This window comes from Caloenas nicobarica, chromosome 34, assembly GCF_036013445.1.
Source record: "Caloenas nicobarica isolate bCalNic1 chromosome 34, bCalNic1.hap1, whole genome shotgun sequence".
NCBI classification, from domain to species: Eukaryota; Metazoa; Chordata; class Aves; order Columbiformes; family Columbidae; genus Caloenas; species Caloenas nicobarica.
The window spans coordinates 2,822,183-2,835,440 of NC_088278.1; the positions used below are offsets into that span (position 1 = coordinate 2,822,183).

Below are 13,258 nucleotides of genomic sequence, written 5' to 3' on the forward strand. Positions count from 1 at the left end.
TTTATCTCAACCCACAAGTTTTCTTTTGTGTTTCCAATCCTCCGCCTTATCCTGCTGTGGGGCAGTGAGTGACAGACTATGTGGTGCTGAGCTGTCTGTCAGCGTTAAACTACAAAACTAATCAAACTCTGCTCCTGGCTCTTTGCTGTGTGAGTGGGCTCACTATGGTGTGTGCGTTTGGGTGTGATGGCACGTACACACCTTCTTGGTCAATTCTAAGTGAGGCTAGCAAGGAGGAGGAGGACACCAGGATCTGGAGAACCCCAGGGTTGGAATGTCCAAGTGGGTAATATCTCTGAGTCTGGGCTGACCCAAACCCCAGGTCCACATGGGAAGGACCACAGGGGTGTGTGAAACTGCAAGTAAGTTCTACCTGGGATGTACAGACCACTCGTGCAACCTTCACACCAGATCAGTCTGAGAGGGGCAACAGGACAGGGTCAGTTGTGTTGCTCATGGTTGTGTAAGTGCTGCTGTTGGTGTGGTGGCTGTGAGGGTGCTGTTGCCTGTTGGAGTTGGTCTGTGTCAGATGGTCTGTGCCCATCTCTGCTTCCCTGCAGATACCTGCATTTAGTGCTTTCCCTTTGATGACTCCGCCTTGGGCCATGTCTCACTCTGTGGGGTCCTGTCACTGCCCACCTCAGGCACAGCTGGTCCGTGTGTATCTCACGGGCTCTCGGGCAGCTCCAGATTCCTCTCCTGGAGGATTGTCCTCTGCCTCATCATGCACTGGGACAGCCCAGTCTGACTGTATCTCATGACCACTCCCCATCTCCACTGTCAACAGACAGCAAGGGTTGTGTCTTAAATCACACCTTTGTTGTCTATCAGCTTCCAAGGTGGCATCGAGCTTTTTCCTCAGGCCCTTTTGAGGGAAATTCCTGGGCCTGTTGTTGAAAACAACTTTGGAAGAACAACCAAATCTTGAAGAACTGCACTCTGGAGATGTCATTTTGTCACAGAGATGCTATGGGAGACTAAGCTCTGACACAGTGTTAGAAAAACATTTATACAGGTTTCAGGTGTTTTAAAACTATTTATAATGGGTTCATTATTCAGGATAGTGAGCTAAACATGAACAGTTATGTACAAACATAATAACCATAAATAACAATATGGGTAATGCTAACGAAGTAAAAGGGATAAAACAGGGTACAGGCCTGCATTGGGATACAATTAGACATCATTTGTGGACAGTGATGGAAAGATGATCAGTATTGACAAACGCCCATGAAATCACTTTCCTAATGGACTCCTTGAGCTCCTGGTTCCTCATGCTGTAGATGAGGGGGTTCACTGCTGGAGGCACCAATGCGTATAGAACAGACACCACCAGGTCCAGGGATGGGGAAGAGATGGAGGGGGGCTTCAGGTGGGCAAACATGGCAGTGCTGAGGAACAGGGAGACCACGGCCAGGTGAGGGAGGCACGTGGCAAAGGCTTTGTGCCGTCCCTGCTCAGAAGGGATCCTCAGCACGGCCCTCAAGATCTGCACATAGGACAGCACGATGAACACAAAACACCCAAATCCTAAACAGACAGTAACCACAAGAAGCCCAGCTTCCCTAAAGTAGGACTGTGAGCAGGAGAGCTTGAGGATCTGGGGGATTTCACAGAAGAACTGGTCCAGGGCATTGCCCTTGCACAGTGGCAGTGAAAATGTATTGGCCGTGTGCAGCAGAGCACTGAGAAACCCACTGGCCCAGGCAGCTGCTGCCATGTGGACACAAGCTCTGCTGCCCAGGAGGGTCCCATAGTGCAGGGGTTTGCAGATGGCAACGTAGCGGTCGTAGGACATGATGGTAAGAAGAAAATACTCTGCACCAAACAAGAAAAATACACAGAAGACCTGGGCAGCACATCCTGCAAAGGAAATGACCCTGGTATCCCACAGAGAGTTGGCCATGGATTTGGGCACAGTGATGGAGATGCAGCCCAGGTCGAGGAGGGCGAGGTTGAGCAGGAAGAAGTACATGGGGGTGTGGAGGTGCTGGTCACAGGCTATAGTGGTGATGATGAGGCCGTTGCCCAGGAGGACAGCCAGGTAGATGCCCAGGAAGAGCCAGAAGTGCAAGAGCTGCAGCTCCCATGTGTCTGTGAACGCCAGGAGGAGGAACTGGGTGATGGAGCTGCTGTTGGACATTTGCTGTATCTGGGCGTGGACACTGTCATACGCGAAAAGAAAATGAAAAGATAGGGGACACTTCTCTGAGCAATATCAAAGCCATTTCTCACACACCCTCCCCTGCTCCACACCCCTTGTCCTTTTCCAGACCTTCCTTCGGGTCTGTGGCTGAGCCCTGGGTGGTGCTGGCTGGAGGTGCTGTGAGGAGCAGGGCCTGTGCCCGCTGGCTGCCCAGGAGTCAGCCCTGCTCTGCAGCAGGGGTCATGGAACGGGGGGCAGGGGACGGACCTGGGGTTCAAAGTTTCTGCTGCACTCAGGGAGAACAGAGCGAGTCCTGCGAGACCAGAGGATGCCTGTGGGTCAGTGCAGAGTGAGGGCAGCTGCTCTGTCCCTCTGTTTTGCTCCAGCTGCCCTGGGCTGGCACCTTTCTGAGGTGGAGGCTGATCACACTGCCATGTTACCCTAAAAAGCCATCAGGCACTGCTGAGAGCAGAGGTTTGCAGGCTGCAAAAAAGGACAGGTCCATCTAAGCCAGATGTGTCCAGCCAAGGTGATGCTGCTGCTGTCCATAGGCAGAGGGGTGGTGAAGGGATGTTATAAGGCTTCTAGCAGATGTACAGATGACTCTGAGTTGCAGTTCAGGAGTATCAGTGACTGCTTACAACTCGAGAGCTCCTTTTGCATTTATCCTTTCCTCTATCCCCCCACTCCCCAAGTCTTGGAATAGGAAACTGAAAGGACAGACTCGGGAAAGCGCCTGATCTTTGTAGTAATACCTGTATAGATCTTCTCCTTGAAACCTCCTATTGGAAGAGCAGCCCTGACCCATGGAGAAGCCAGCAGCAGAAGGACGCTGCCCTGCTGGGGGTCGCTCCTTCCCCCCACAGCTTCCCCTCTCCGTGTTGTTGGGATCTCCCCGGGCAGGCTGAGCGCTGACCCTGGCAGGCGGCAGAGTCCCTGCCCTGGCACAGCCCTGGGGTGCAGGGACTCTGCTCTGCAGGACAGCCCTGGGCTCCCTGCAGCTGGGAGATGGCAGCTGTCGTGCCCTGTCCATGCTAAGGAACAGATCCTTCTCCTCCACTCCAGCCATGGGATCTGCCAGCTCTGGGAGATAATTGCAGGATCCTCATCTGCACCACCCTGCACCCAGAGACTTACTGTGTTAAGGACTGTGAAGATTTCTCCCCCAGTGATCTCTCAGCCATCTCACCACCCCAGACTGCGTTTCCCTGTCTCTCCCTGGCCCCCCCCTTCGTCGGTGCTGCAGGCAGAGCCCTCAGCCCTGCTGCGCTTTGCAGAGGAGCTGCTCCTGGGCAGAGCTGTCTCTCTGCAGCGCTGCCGCTTGCCATGAGCTCCCTGTGTCCCAGGAGCCCAGCCCAGCTCAGCAGCACAGGAGCAGCCCATGATGTCCCTTCCTCTGTCCCCTCTGGGCTCCCTCCAGCTGTCCCTGGGGCTCCGGGGGCACATCCTTTGAAACAACCTCAAGTAATCAGTGATGTTGATTCTCTCTCCTCTGCAGAGGCACTTCTTGCCAGTATTGTATTCTTCCTATTAGAAAATAAATTGGTAGGAGAATCATCTTTTCTTGTCCCATCATTAGACAGAACACCGGAAAGGTTACAGCAAAGGATCTAATTTCTGCAAACTGGGGGAGGAATATGTTCACCGGAATGAATTTAGGCATTATATTCTGGGTTTATACTCCTAGATCTAGAGAGACATTCAGCAATCTTTTGGCCATGTCATGTCTCTGCTCTGAAGCAAAGCCTTTGCATGCACGTAGTCTTGGACACTTGGTACCAGGTTTCCATGGGGCAACTCAGAGGTTTCGTGGTGCCACAGCTGGGGTGGTTCAGCCCAGATGTGAGGCAATGGCCTCAGCCAGGGACCTGACTGGCTGAGCTGGAGCTGTCAGTGTTGCAGACAGAGCTGTGACACGGATGGAATAAACTGCCAAGGCAGGGTGGCAGAAGTTAGTTCATCTGGTCTGCAAGGACAGCAGCCTCCAAGCACAGCAACAGTCCAGAGCAAAACTCAGTCTAGATCTGTAAGTCAATTCAAGAGCCCTATAATGAGCTGTTACTACTGCAGGAAGAGTTAAAGGAGAAACAAAGACACCGTGTGGGTACTGATTAATTTAATAAGGGAGAGAAGTGATATTCTCTGTGTCTCTGGTCCTCCATGTTCACCAGCAAGGTCTCCCAGGCCTCTGTCACTGGAGGCAGAACAACCAGCAGTGGATGGGGATCAAGTCAGGGGTCCCTGGAACTAACACAATCCTTTCCAGTCTATGGGACAGGAGGGGCAGCATCCCAGGAGCTGAGACAGCAGGACCATGTCACAGTGAGGCCACTCTCCAACATCTTGGAAAGCTCATGGAGACTGGGGGGACTCCCTGACCACTGGCAGCTCTCACACTTTGTGTGCACTTTTCAAAAATGGCCAATGGGTGAGCAGGGGAACTAAGGGCTGTGCCCCAGAACATGTTCACTGGGACCCCAATTCTGGGTGTCTGAAGGTGACGGGGTTTACCCAGGGCAGGTTGTGCCTGTCCATCCTCTTTGCTCTCTGTGAGGAAAGGACAGGGTTGCTGGATGTGTGGAGAGCAGTGGTGGTCTGTTACCTGGAAGTCAGCAAGGCATTCAGCATCATCCCCCACAATATTCTTGTGTCCAAGGTAGGCTATTATGATCTGTGTCAGTGCGTAAGTAGATGGGTAAAAACCAATCTGGATGGTCAGGCTTGGAAAGGTGCTATAGAAAGGGAGAAACTTTCCAATCCTGAGGACAGTCAAGCCCTGGAAGCTGTTTCCCAGGGGTGCGCATCCACTCTACCCCAGAAAGTGTCCAAGATGTGTTTGGATAAAGCCCTGAGTTATCTGATCTGACTGTGCTTTGAGCAGGATGTTGGTCAAGACACCTCCCGAGGACCCATCCAGCCTGAATGATGCTGTCCATTCATTCCCTTCATGTTTTCAATTTAGGGACAGCTTTCAAGTTCTCCCTGGCCACAGGAATAATTCACATGAGGTGCAGGGCTGCTTTACAAGTGCCCCCAAACAGCCCTGACCACATCTTGTGCATCCCTTTTCATTTGCCCCCACCCAAGTTCTTCTGTTCTGCTGTCCTCATGCCCACCTTGTTCATCCTTACAGAACAGGTTGCTCAACAGGTGTCAGCATCCGTGTACAGAGTCTGCACACCAGCCAGGCAGCAAAGCCATCGTTACAGAAATGGAGACGAGGCTCTTGCCCAGCTCCTTGCACCCAGGAATCGGCACGACTTGTCTGCTGAGATTCTCGGGAACACCTGAAATTTAAGTGCAGAGCATGCGAGTCCTCGTTGGGTATCCTGGCTTGTGTCCTGACCCATGTGGGGCTTCAGGCTGTGAAGAGAATCAAAACCAACCTTTGCCTGGGGTAGTTTCTTTTTACATGTGTCATGAAGGGCAGATGAAGGGAGCTCAGAACTCCAGTCTCTGCTGCACTATTGGAACTTCAGAGACTGGAAATGCAGGTGACTGTGTGTGTCAGTGCACACCACATAAACATTCTGGCTTCCTTTCTGCCTTTGCACTGACCTGGGATCTGTTCCTTGGCCTTCTTTGTCTAAAAAAGAAATAAAACTGCCCTATGTCACCTCCTCTCACACCAGAAAAAAAGGGGGAAAAATTATGAAAGAGGGGTGATTTAAGAGCAATTCTGTCCTAGGAAGTACTTTTTAAATTATAAATCTGGTAGAAGTGAGAGAAAAAGCTCTTAAAAAGAACTCCATGCAAGAGGTCAGCTACTGAGACGTAGCAGCTCTTTTGAGAAGCAAGAATGACTGTTGGGAATGAAATTAAAAAACTTTAGTTCATCATCATCATCATCAAGAATAAGGAACTCCCTGTTATTCTTATTAGTGATTGTACCACTTTTCAAAAACATCCTTGAGATTGTCTCTATTTTTCGCTGGCTACAAAACTGAGCCTGCTCAGATTTTGAAACGACTGCTTGAAATCTCTGCAACTCAGATCTCTACAACTGTCTCTCTTTCGAAGATCTTTTACCCCAGAAAGGGGAAAACTCCCAGTGCAGGCACCAAACCAGTACCCAACCTGCCTGGAGAGCCAGGCCAGTTGTGCCACACAACAGCCGACCTCGGGGGCAGCTGGAGGTGATGGGAACTGAAATGGTTTTGACTCAAATCATAATTTAGGTTGGAAAAGACCCTTAAGGTCATAAAGTCCAATCGTAAATATGACACTGCCAAGTCCACCCATTACACCATATCCCTAAGCACCATGTCTACACATCTTTTCAATACCTTCAGGGATGGAAGTTCCAATCCCGAGCTGGCAGGACAACACTGTCTGCAGTTACACATAAGATACCTGTCATGGCTGTGACTTCAGAGTTTCTCACACCCTTCACTGGGCAGGGCAGGTGTTGGGAGATGGGCGCACACTTCAGTTTCCAGATGCCAGGACAGAGCCCAAGCCATCCTTCCCTTGCCCTCTGGCATCCCTTTTCTTGAGATGCAAAGCTGCTGGGCCTTCTGTGGATAATCATGTTAAAATGTATCAATAATCATTCAAGTGTTTGTGTAATTTCTCTAAGAGTGTCAGTATTAAAAATAAGAAATATCTGTAACACAGCAGTCTGCATCTGTGGTAGCCCCACTGGCAGGGCCAATCCAATAGGTATTTGCAGTATAAGGCATGACACCCCATCCATAAGTACATATCTAAGTGGTTCAGATGAAGGGTGGTCTGGCAAAAATCACCCTGTTCCTCCCCAGGTGCACGGACACTGCTCATGTGCCTCTCCAGAGAGTGGCAAAGGCTGGATGCCCTTCTTGGGACAGACTCCTTCCAGGAGAGACACAGCAATGGGAGTAACTCATCAGGTCTTCATGGCATTTCACTCAGCATCAGTTTTTATATATTTGGTGCTTTCCTGTGACTACTCTTTCTGCACAAATGCTCACAAAAAGACACCCGTTTAGTAAAACATGGTCATAAAGGTGCTGTTATGGACAAGAAACCTCACCATGAGCTCTGGAGGGAGTGAGGAAGATTATAACAAGCACCAGGGAGAACCAAGGAGCTCAAGGCCTCTTCTGAAGAGTGAGAGGCCCTGAGCAGCAGTGAGCGGCCACGTGTGGTGTGGGAGGGTCAGGGGATGTGAGGTAGAGGAGGGTGATGGCTAATGACTTCAGTAAATCCTTATAACCATGTCTGAGCCTGCAAGTGGGATGTGGCTGATGTCTGCGGGTGGAGGAGGAATAGGAGAAAGACTTTGGGGGACCCTGGAAAGAAGGCAGCCTTCTCTTGGACTAGTCATACATGGCACTGACATTTGCATGCTGTGGGCATGGCTGTGCCTGGGAGATGGGAATGGCTGCTGCTGGGGGGGCTGTGCTCAGGCATGGCCCATGAGCTGACCTTGCTCTGCTTCTCTCTTACACTCCCCATGCTTGGATGGTCCTCAGGAATCATCCATGAGCCCGGAGGAAGTACCAGCCTCCTGGAGTGTCGGCCCATTACTGGAGGACAAGAGTGAAAGGTTTGTGAGACACATGGGAGTGCAGGAAGACACGGGTCTATGCGTAGTAGTAAACGTGTTAAAGAAGAAGACCTAAAGACCATTGGCTGATCGTGCTAATGTGGAATAGATTGATTTTTCTTTTTTATTTTAGGGCAGCAGAAGAAGGAACGTGTGCTTTCAGTGCTGGGCCATGGATCCAAAGAGCGGATTCAAGCAAGTTTGGGACTGGGACAGCTCAGGTGATTGGTGACCATTGCAGGTCTATGAAAGAAGCTGCATGGGCTTGGGGAACCTCATAGGCATTGCCAAATCCTCAGAAAACTAGAGCCCTGCGGATAAAGCAACAGCACTTGGCACCACAGCCACACCCAAACCACAAATACCCTCCCAGTGACCACAGACAGAGCCTTGAGGAACATTTGACTGAAAGGGTCTCCTTTGCCAGGCCCTGGGGGTCAGGGCTTGGCCATTCTGATGCTAAACAACCATGAAGGGCTGACAGGGCACCAGAGCCACCTCCACATCGCCTTTACCACCTCTGACCATCGTCTCCAGGCTTTTCCTTCAGCAGCCTCCAGGGACAGGGACTGCTTGTGTCAGCGATGGCCCCTCATGGGGTCCCAAACACCCTCAGAAACTTGGGGTTTGTTTCTGCCTTTCACTTCATTAGAGGTTTGTTCATTCTTTCAGTAGCTGCAGTTCAGGACCATGGCAGCAGAGGGCTCATTAACAGCCAAAATGCGCTTACAAGCCAAGGCTCTCTGCAGCACTTGCCTAAAGGCTTCAAGTCTGGTGTGGATGATTAGAGAGATTTCAGAACTGTAGCCAAACAGTGAGCATTTCCATAACAAATACTAATTAAGTCAAATTTCTACTATTTCCGACCCCCTCCCAATGCCCTCATTTCCAGAACAGCTGGTATCAACAATCTCCACTAAATATTGATCTAGTGAATCTCCTGATAACGACTGAATGTGTCAGAAAATTGGGTGCCTGACGCACCACTTGAGTGAGGAGACAGGCCAGGACACCTCAAGAGGAATCACACAACTCTGGACCCAGAGGTGGGAGTTCCTGGGAATCTCAGGTGCCACAGCACAGCGATACTTGTGTTCAGGGAGCTGGTCAAGTGACCCATCTCCTTTTCTGTAATGGTGTCTGAGTTTGCTCAGGTAACTCCTGACTTGAGCCCCATCCACTCCTGGCTGTTCTCCAGACTCCTGCCTTCAGGAACAAAGTCCCAGGAGACCTTGCTGGTGGAGATGGAGGCAAAGAAGCCATGAAGTACATCAGTCCTGTCTGATTCGACTCTTACGAAGTTCAGCAGCAGGCCCATGTTCGCCCTGTCTATTCTTTTACTGTAAGGAAGCAATGTCAGCTCATCTTGCTGCCCTCAGCCTCCCCTGCAGGTATCAAGTCCAGGGCAGCTTTGGCATCATCCCCACATCCATGGACAAGGATTCTAAATTCCTCCTTTACAGCTTGACCTGCTTCCACCTCCCATGTGCTGCCTTTTTGCCCTGGAGCTCTGTCAGTTCAGACAAACAGCCTCATGACATAAAGTCTTCTTTTCATAGGTACTTGGAGAGATCATTCTTGTGCTTGGAGCAGGCTGTCCTGTAAAGCTTCTCAGATTTCCTGAGCTCCTTCACCCTTCAGACCTACTTCCATGTCACCACCTTTATTGGCCGCCATCCCCCAGTATGTCCGTGTCTTCTCCTCTGGAGCCCACCAGCCTGTGCTCTGCTGCTGGCCTTCCTCCCTCCCCTCTGGTGCCTGGAATCCCACTGTTGCCTGGTCATGACAGCCAAGGTGGACACTGATGTTCACATCCCTCACCAGCTCTTCCTTGTTTCCCAGTTCCAGATCCATGTGAGTATCACCCTTGTTGGCCCAGCAGGCAGCCACGTAAAGAAGTTGGCCCAAGATCCTCTGGACCTTTGGCACCTGCCGCTTTGCTGGCCAGTGAATGTCAGGGCAATGACAGTTCCCCATAGGAACCTACTCATGGACTTGTGACTTCCTCAGGTTACTAACAGAAGATCTTTTCCATTTCTTCCCCATGATCAAGTAGTTTGTAACATCCAACACTTTATCACCCTGTATTGGGTTTACATGGCAAAGTCTTGGAACTGGGGGTGAGTGTGGGTGTGCCACAGTTGTCACCTCTCTGAGAAGACAACAGGAGTTTGATGTCAGACAGAGCCGATATGAGCTGGCTCCAAGATGGACCCACTCCTTGCCAAATCTGAGCCACTCAGGGATGTTGGCAGCACCTCTGTGATATTGTATTTGAGAAAGGGTAAAAAACGCTGCACAACAGCAGGTGGGAGAGAGGAGGGAGAAAATGTGAGAGAAAAATCGCTGCAAACACCAAGGTCATATCCCATGGGACCCAAGCAGGTCCCTCAGCAGGCCAAAGCCTGCTCTCCTGAAATCCTGCTCTTTGCCTTGTTAGCATCTTCCAGGAGCCTCAACTCCACTTCCCCATCCCTGACTGTTCCATCCCTGACCAACCCTTTCTGGTTTGTAAGTGTGAAGTCCCACAGGGCACCTCACCTCACTGACTCCTCAGCCACCCGTGTCAGGAAGATGTTGTCCATGAGCTCCAAACCCCTCCTGCATGGCTGGTACCTTGCAGATATTGGGATATCTTAGGTTTGCCATGAGGACACTGCCTGGAAACATGAGGCTTCTTTCATTTGTCTGGAGGAGGCCTCATCTAATTCCTCTTCCTCATCAGTGAGTCAGTAGCTGATGTCCAGTCACCACAACATTGCCCATGTTGCTCTGCCCTCTCACGCTGAGTCCTCAACTTTCAGCTGATATTCTCTGTTCCCAGGCAGAGCTCCACACATTCCTGATGTTCTCCCACATGAAGGGAAACTTCCCTTCTAAGTCCAGACCTCTGGCATTACAAGCACTAGCCCCCCAAGACCGCAAAGTTTCTCCTGCAGGTGGTATTCGTAGTGTCCTGTAACTCCTCATGATGTTATCTTGGGATAGACGCTCTCATCAGGACAAACCGTCTGCATGTAAACACTAACAGCTGGAGCTTCTTCTCCCCTTGGCTATGGCTGTTGTCTCCACCTCTGATAGCTATGAGGAGACACCTTGTCCTTACAGCACAGGGGCCTCATGGCCTCCTTGTCCCCAGCCAGGAACCTGGGAGGTGTGGGACCATAGTCCTGCCCTTGGCCTTGCACAGCCCCACATCACACTGTCCCAGGAAGGGCCCTGGGCAACGTGGGAGGGACAGGATCTGCCTTCCCAGGGTTGGGGGTCAGGGCTTGGCTCTTTGATTAATGAAACACAACCAGGTTTGCTCAGCATTAGAGCCACCTTTACTTTGCTTTTCCTGACCTGTCATCACTGCTTGCAGTTTTTTCTCTGACTAGACCCTGGGGATGGTTTCTCAGTAGGTTCCCTCAGTGGGACCCATTAACATTACAAGAAACTTTGGAGTTTGAATCTGACTTTGACAACTTGAGAGGTTTCTTCAGCTTCCTCCAGAGTCTGAGGTTCATGGACTCAGCACCAAAGCCACGAGAGGGGTCATTAAAGCGCCTTGGGCTGCTCCTGTGCTGCTGAGCTGGGCTGGGCTCCTGGGACAGAGGGAGCTCCTGGCAAGCGGCAGCGCTGCAGAGAGACAGCTCTGCCCAGGAGCAGCTCCTCTGCAAAGCGCAGCAGGGCTGAGGGCTCTGCCTGGGGATCTCAGGGAGACGAGCAAGGCAGAGAGAGATGAAAGGTGGTCAGGATGGGGAGGATGACTGAGAGCTCACTGGAGGAGAAATCTTTGCAGGCCTTGCCATGGTAAGTCTCTGGGTGCAGGGCAATGCAGCTGCAGCTTCTGGAGGCATCTCCTGAAGCTGGAACAGCCACAGCTTGTGGGATTCCTATGGAAGGGAACTTTGTTCAGCAATTTTGAAAATCAAAGCAGATGGTTTTCACCCAGGGGTGCCCAGGGCTGTCCTGCAGAGCAGGGTCCCTGCACCCCAGGGCTGTGCCGGGGCAGGGACTCTGCCGCCTGCCAGGTCAGTGCTCAGCCTGCCCGGGGAGATCCCCACGGTGCTGTGGGGAGAAGCTGTGGGGGGAAGGAGCAACATCTGGTAGGGCAGGGTCGTGCAATAGAATGGGGGCTGCATGGGTCAGCGCTGTTCAGAGCTCCAGTTCACTAAAGGACATTCTCAGGAGGCTTTTAAAGAAGCACAGTAAGACAGGGGCTTTGTGAAAGGGAAGTATCTTATTCTAACAATCTCATACTCTGCGTTGTCTATGTGGCCAATGGGACACAGAAATTAATGTCTCAGTTCAGGAGGAGGCACTGAAATTCCAGATCCATTTCTCTTAGAGGTGAATAAACCTGCGAGTATCAGAAATCAACACACCCTGGCTTCCAGACAGGATCAGGATCACTTTTCCATGCTCATTATTGTTGGTCTGATGTTCCCATCAGAGCTGGCCCACACAGAGCTGCCCCTGGGCAGTGCCGGCTGCTGGGAGGGGTCTGCAGGGCAGAGCTGAGCACACAGCGGCTGGGATGGGGTCTGTGACACTGACAGGAGGAGACCTGGGCACAGAGACACAGCTGCAGGCAGGGACAGCTCCAGGCAGCAGAGCAGGGGCTGGTCAGGAGCTCTTCTGCTCCTGCTCTGCAGGTGGCTGCTGGGGGTTGTCTGCTGGGCAATGATCGGACTGTCCCTTTAGCACATCCCATCTCCAGGAGCCCTGACTCTGCTCTGCCTGTCCTGCTGGGCTCACCAGCTGCCCCCAGAAAGGCCCAGCTCTGCTGTAGGATGCCAGGAGTGCTGAGCCTTTCCTTGAGGTCCGCACTCTCCTGCCAGAGTCCTTTGCTTCTCTCTGTGAGGGGTCGTGTCCTGCTCTCTCCATCATGTCTCCACCTCTGGGCTGGGGCAGAGAAGTGTTTGCAGATCTGCCCTTTCAAACAGGGCTCCCTGCTCCAGTGTGAGTCCAGTTTTGGGTTTTCTTTTAAAGAGAGGATTGTTTATGAAGTTGTTTTTAAGGCAGCACAGGTGAAAGCACAGGGCAAATGGATAAAAGCTGCTCTCCTGACTCTGCACCGAGCCACAGAGAGATGAGCCCTTTTGCCTGTCCTGTCTGAAGACTCTTCACATTTTCAGTCATATATATGAGAAACTCAAGCCCTACAAAAATCTAGTCATGAGATGTGACGGTGGAAAATTAAAAACATGGACAAAATCATAATAATGACACACTAAGCCTCCGCTCTGCAGCCCATGCTCTTAAGTGTCATGAGAGCAGATATTGAAGTTTTTCATGAACAGTGCATAACATATGACATTGCTTGTGAACATCAGAGCTCTCAAACCACCTCCCCCCTGTGTCCCCACTGCAGCCAAGCAAAGCTGGCTGCTGGGCCCCAGACGCGCAGAGGTCCTGCTCCTCACAGCACACTCAGCCAGCACATAGCAGAGAAACGAAATGCATTTTAAGTGGGGCTGGGTGTGAATGAAAAATGGAGTGGCTTTGCTCAGAGGAGTATGTCCTGTTTTTAAGATGTCATTTCCTTTTTGGAAGAGAGTCCCCACAGCAAGAAACAACAAATGTCCAACAGCAGCTCC

At 51.4% G+C, this 13,258-nt stretch overlaps 1 protein-coding gene across 1 annotated transcript; it reads right to left on the reverse strand.

The window, feature by feature from the left end:
- Positions 1 to 1,183: 1,183 nt before the first annotated feature.
- Positions 1,184 to 2,143, reverse strand: LOC136000729 (olfactory receptor 14C36-like). The gene has a single exon (XM_065654682.1). It carries the CDS (start codon positions 2,141 to 2,143, stop codon positions 1,184 to 1,186), a length of 960 nt encoding a protein of 319 aa, XP_065510754.1.
- Between the last annotated feature and the right edge of the window lie 11,115 nt (positions 2,144 to 13,258).

Coding starts and splice junctions, on each gene's coding strand:
- LOC136000729 (XM_065654682.1), bottom strand. CDS start 2,143: ATGTCCAACAGCAGCTCCATCACCCAGTTCCTCCTCCTGGCGTTCACA.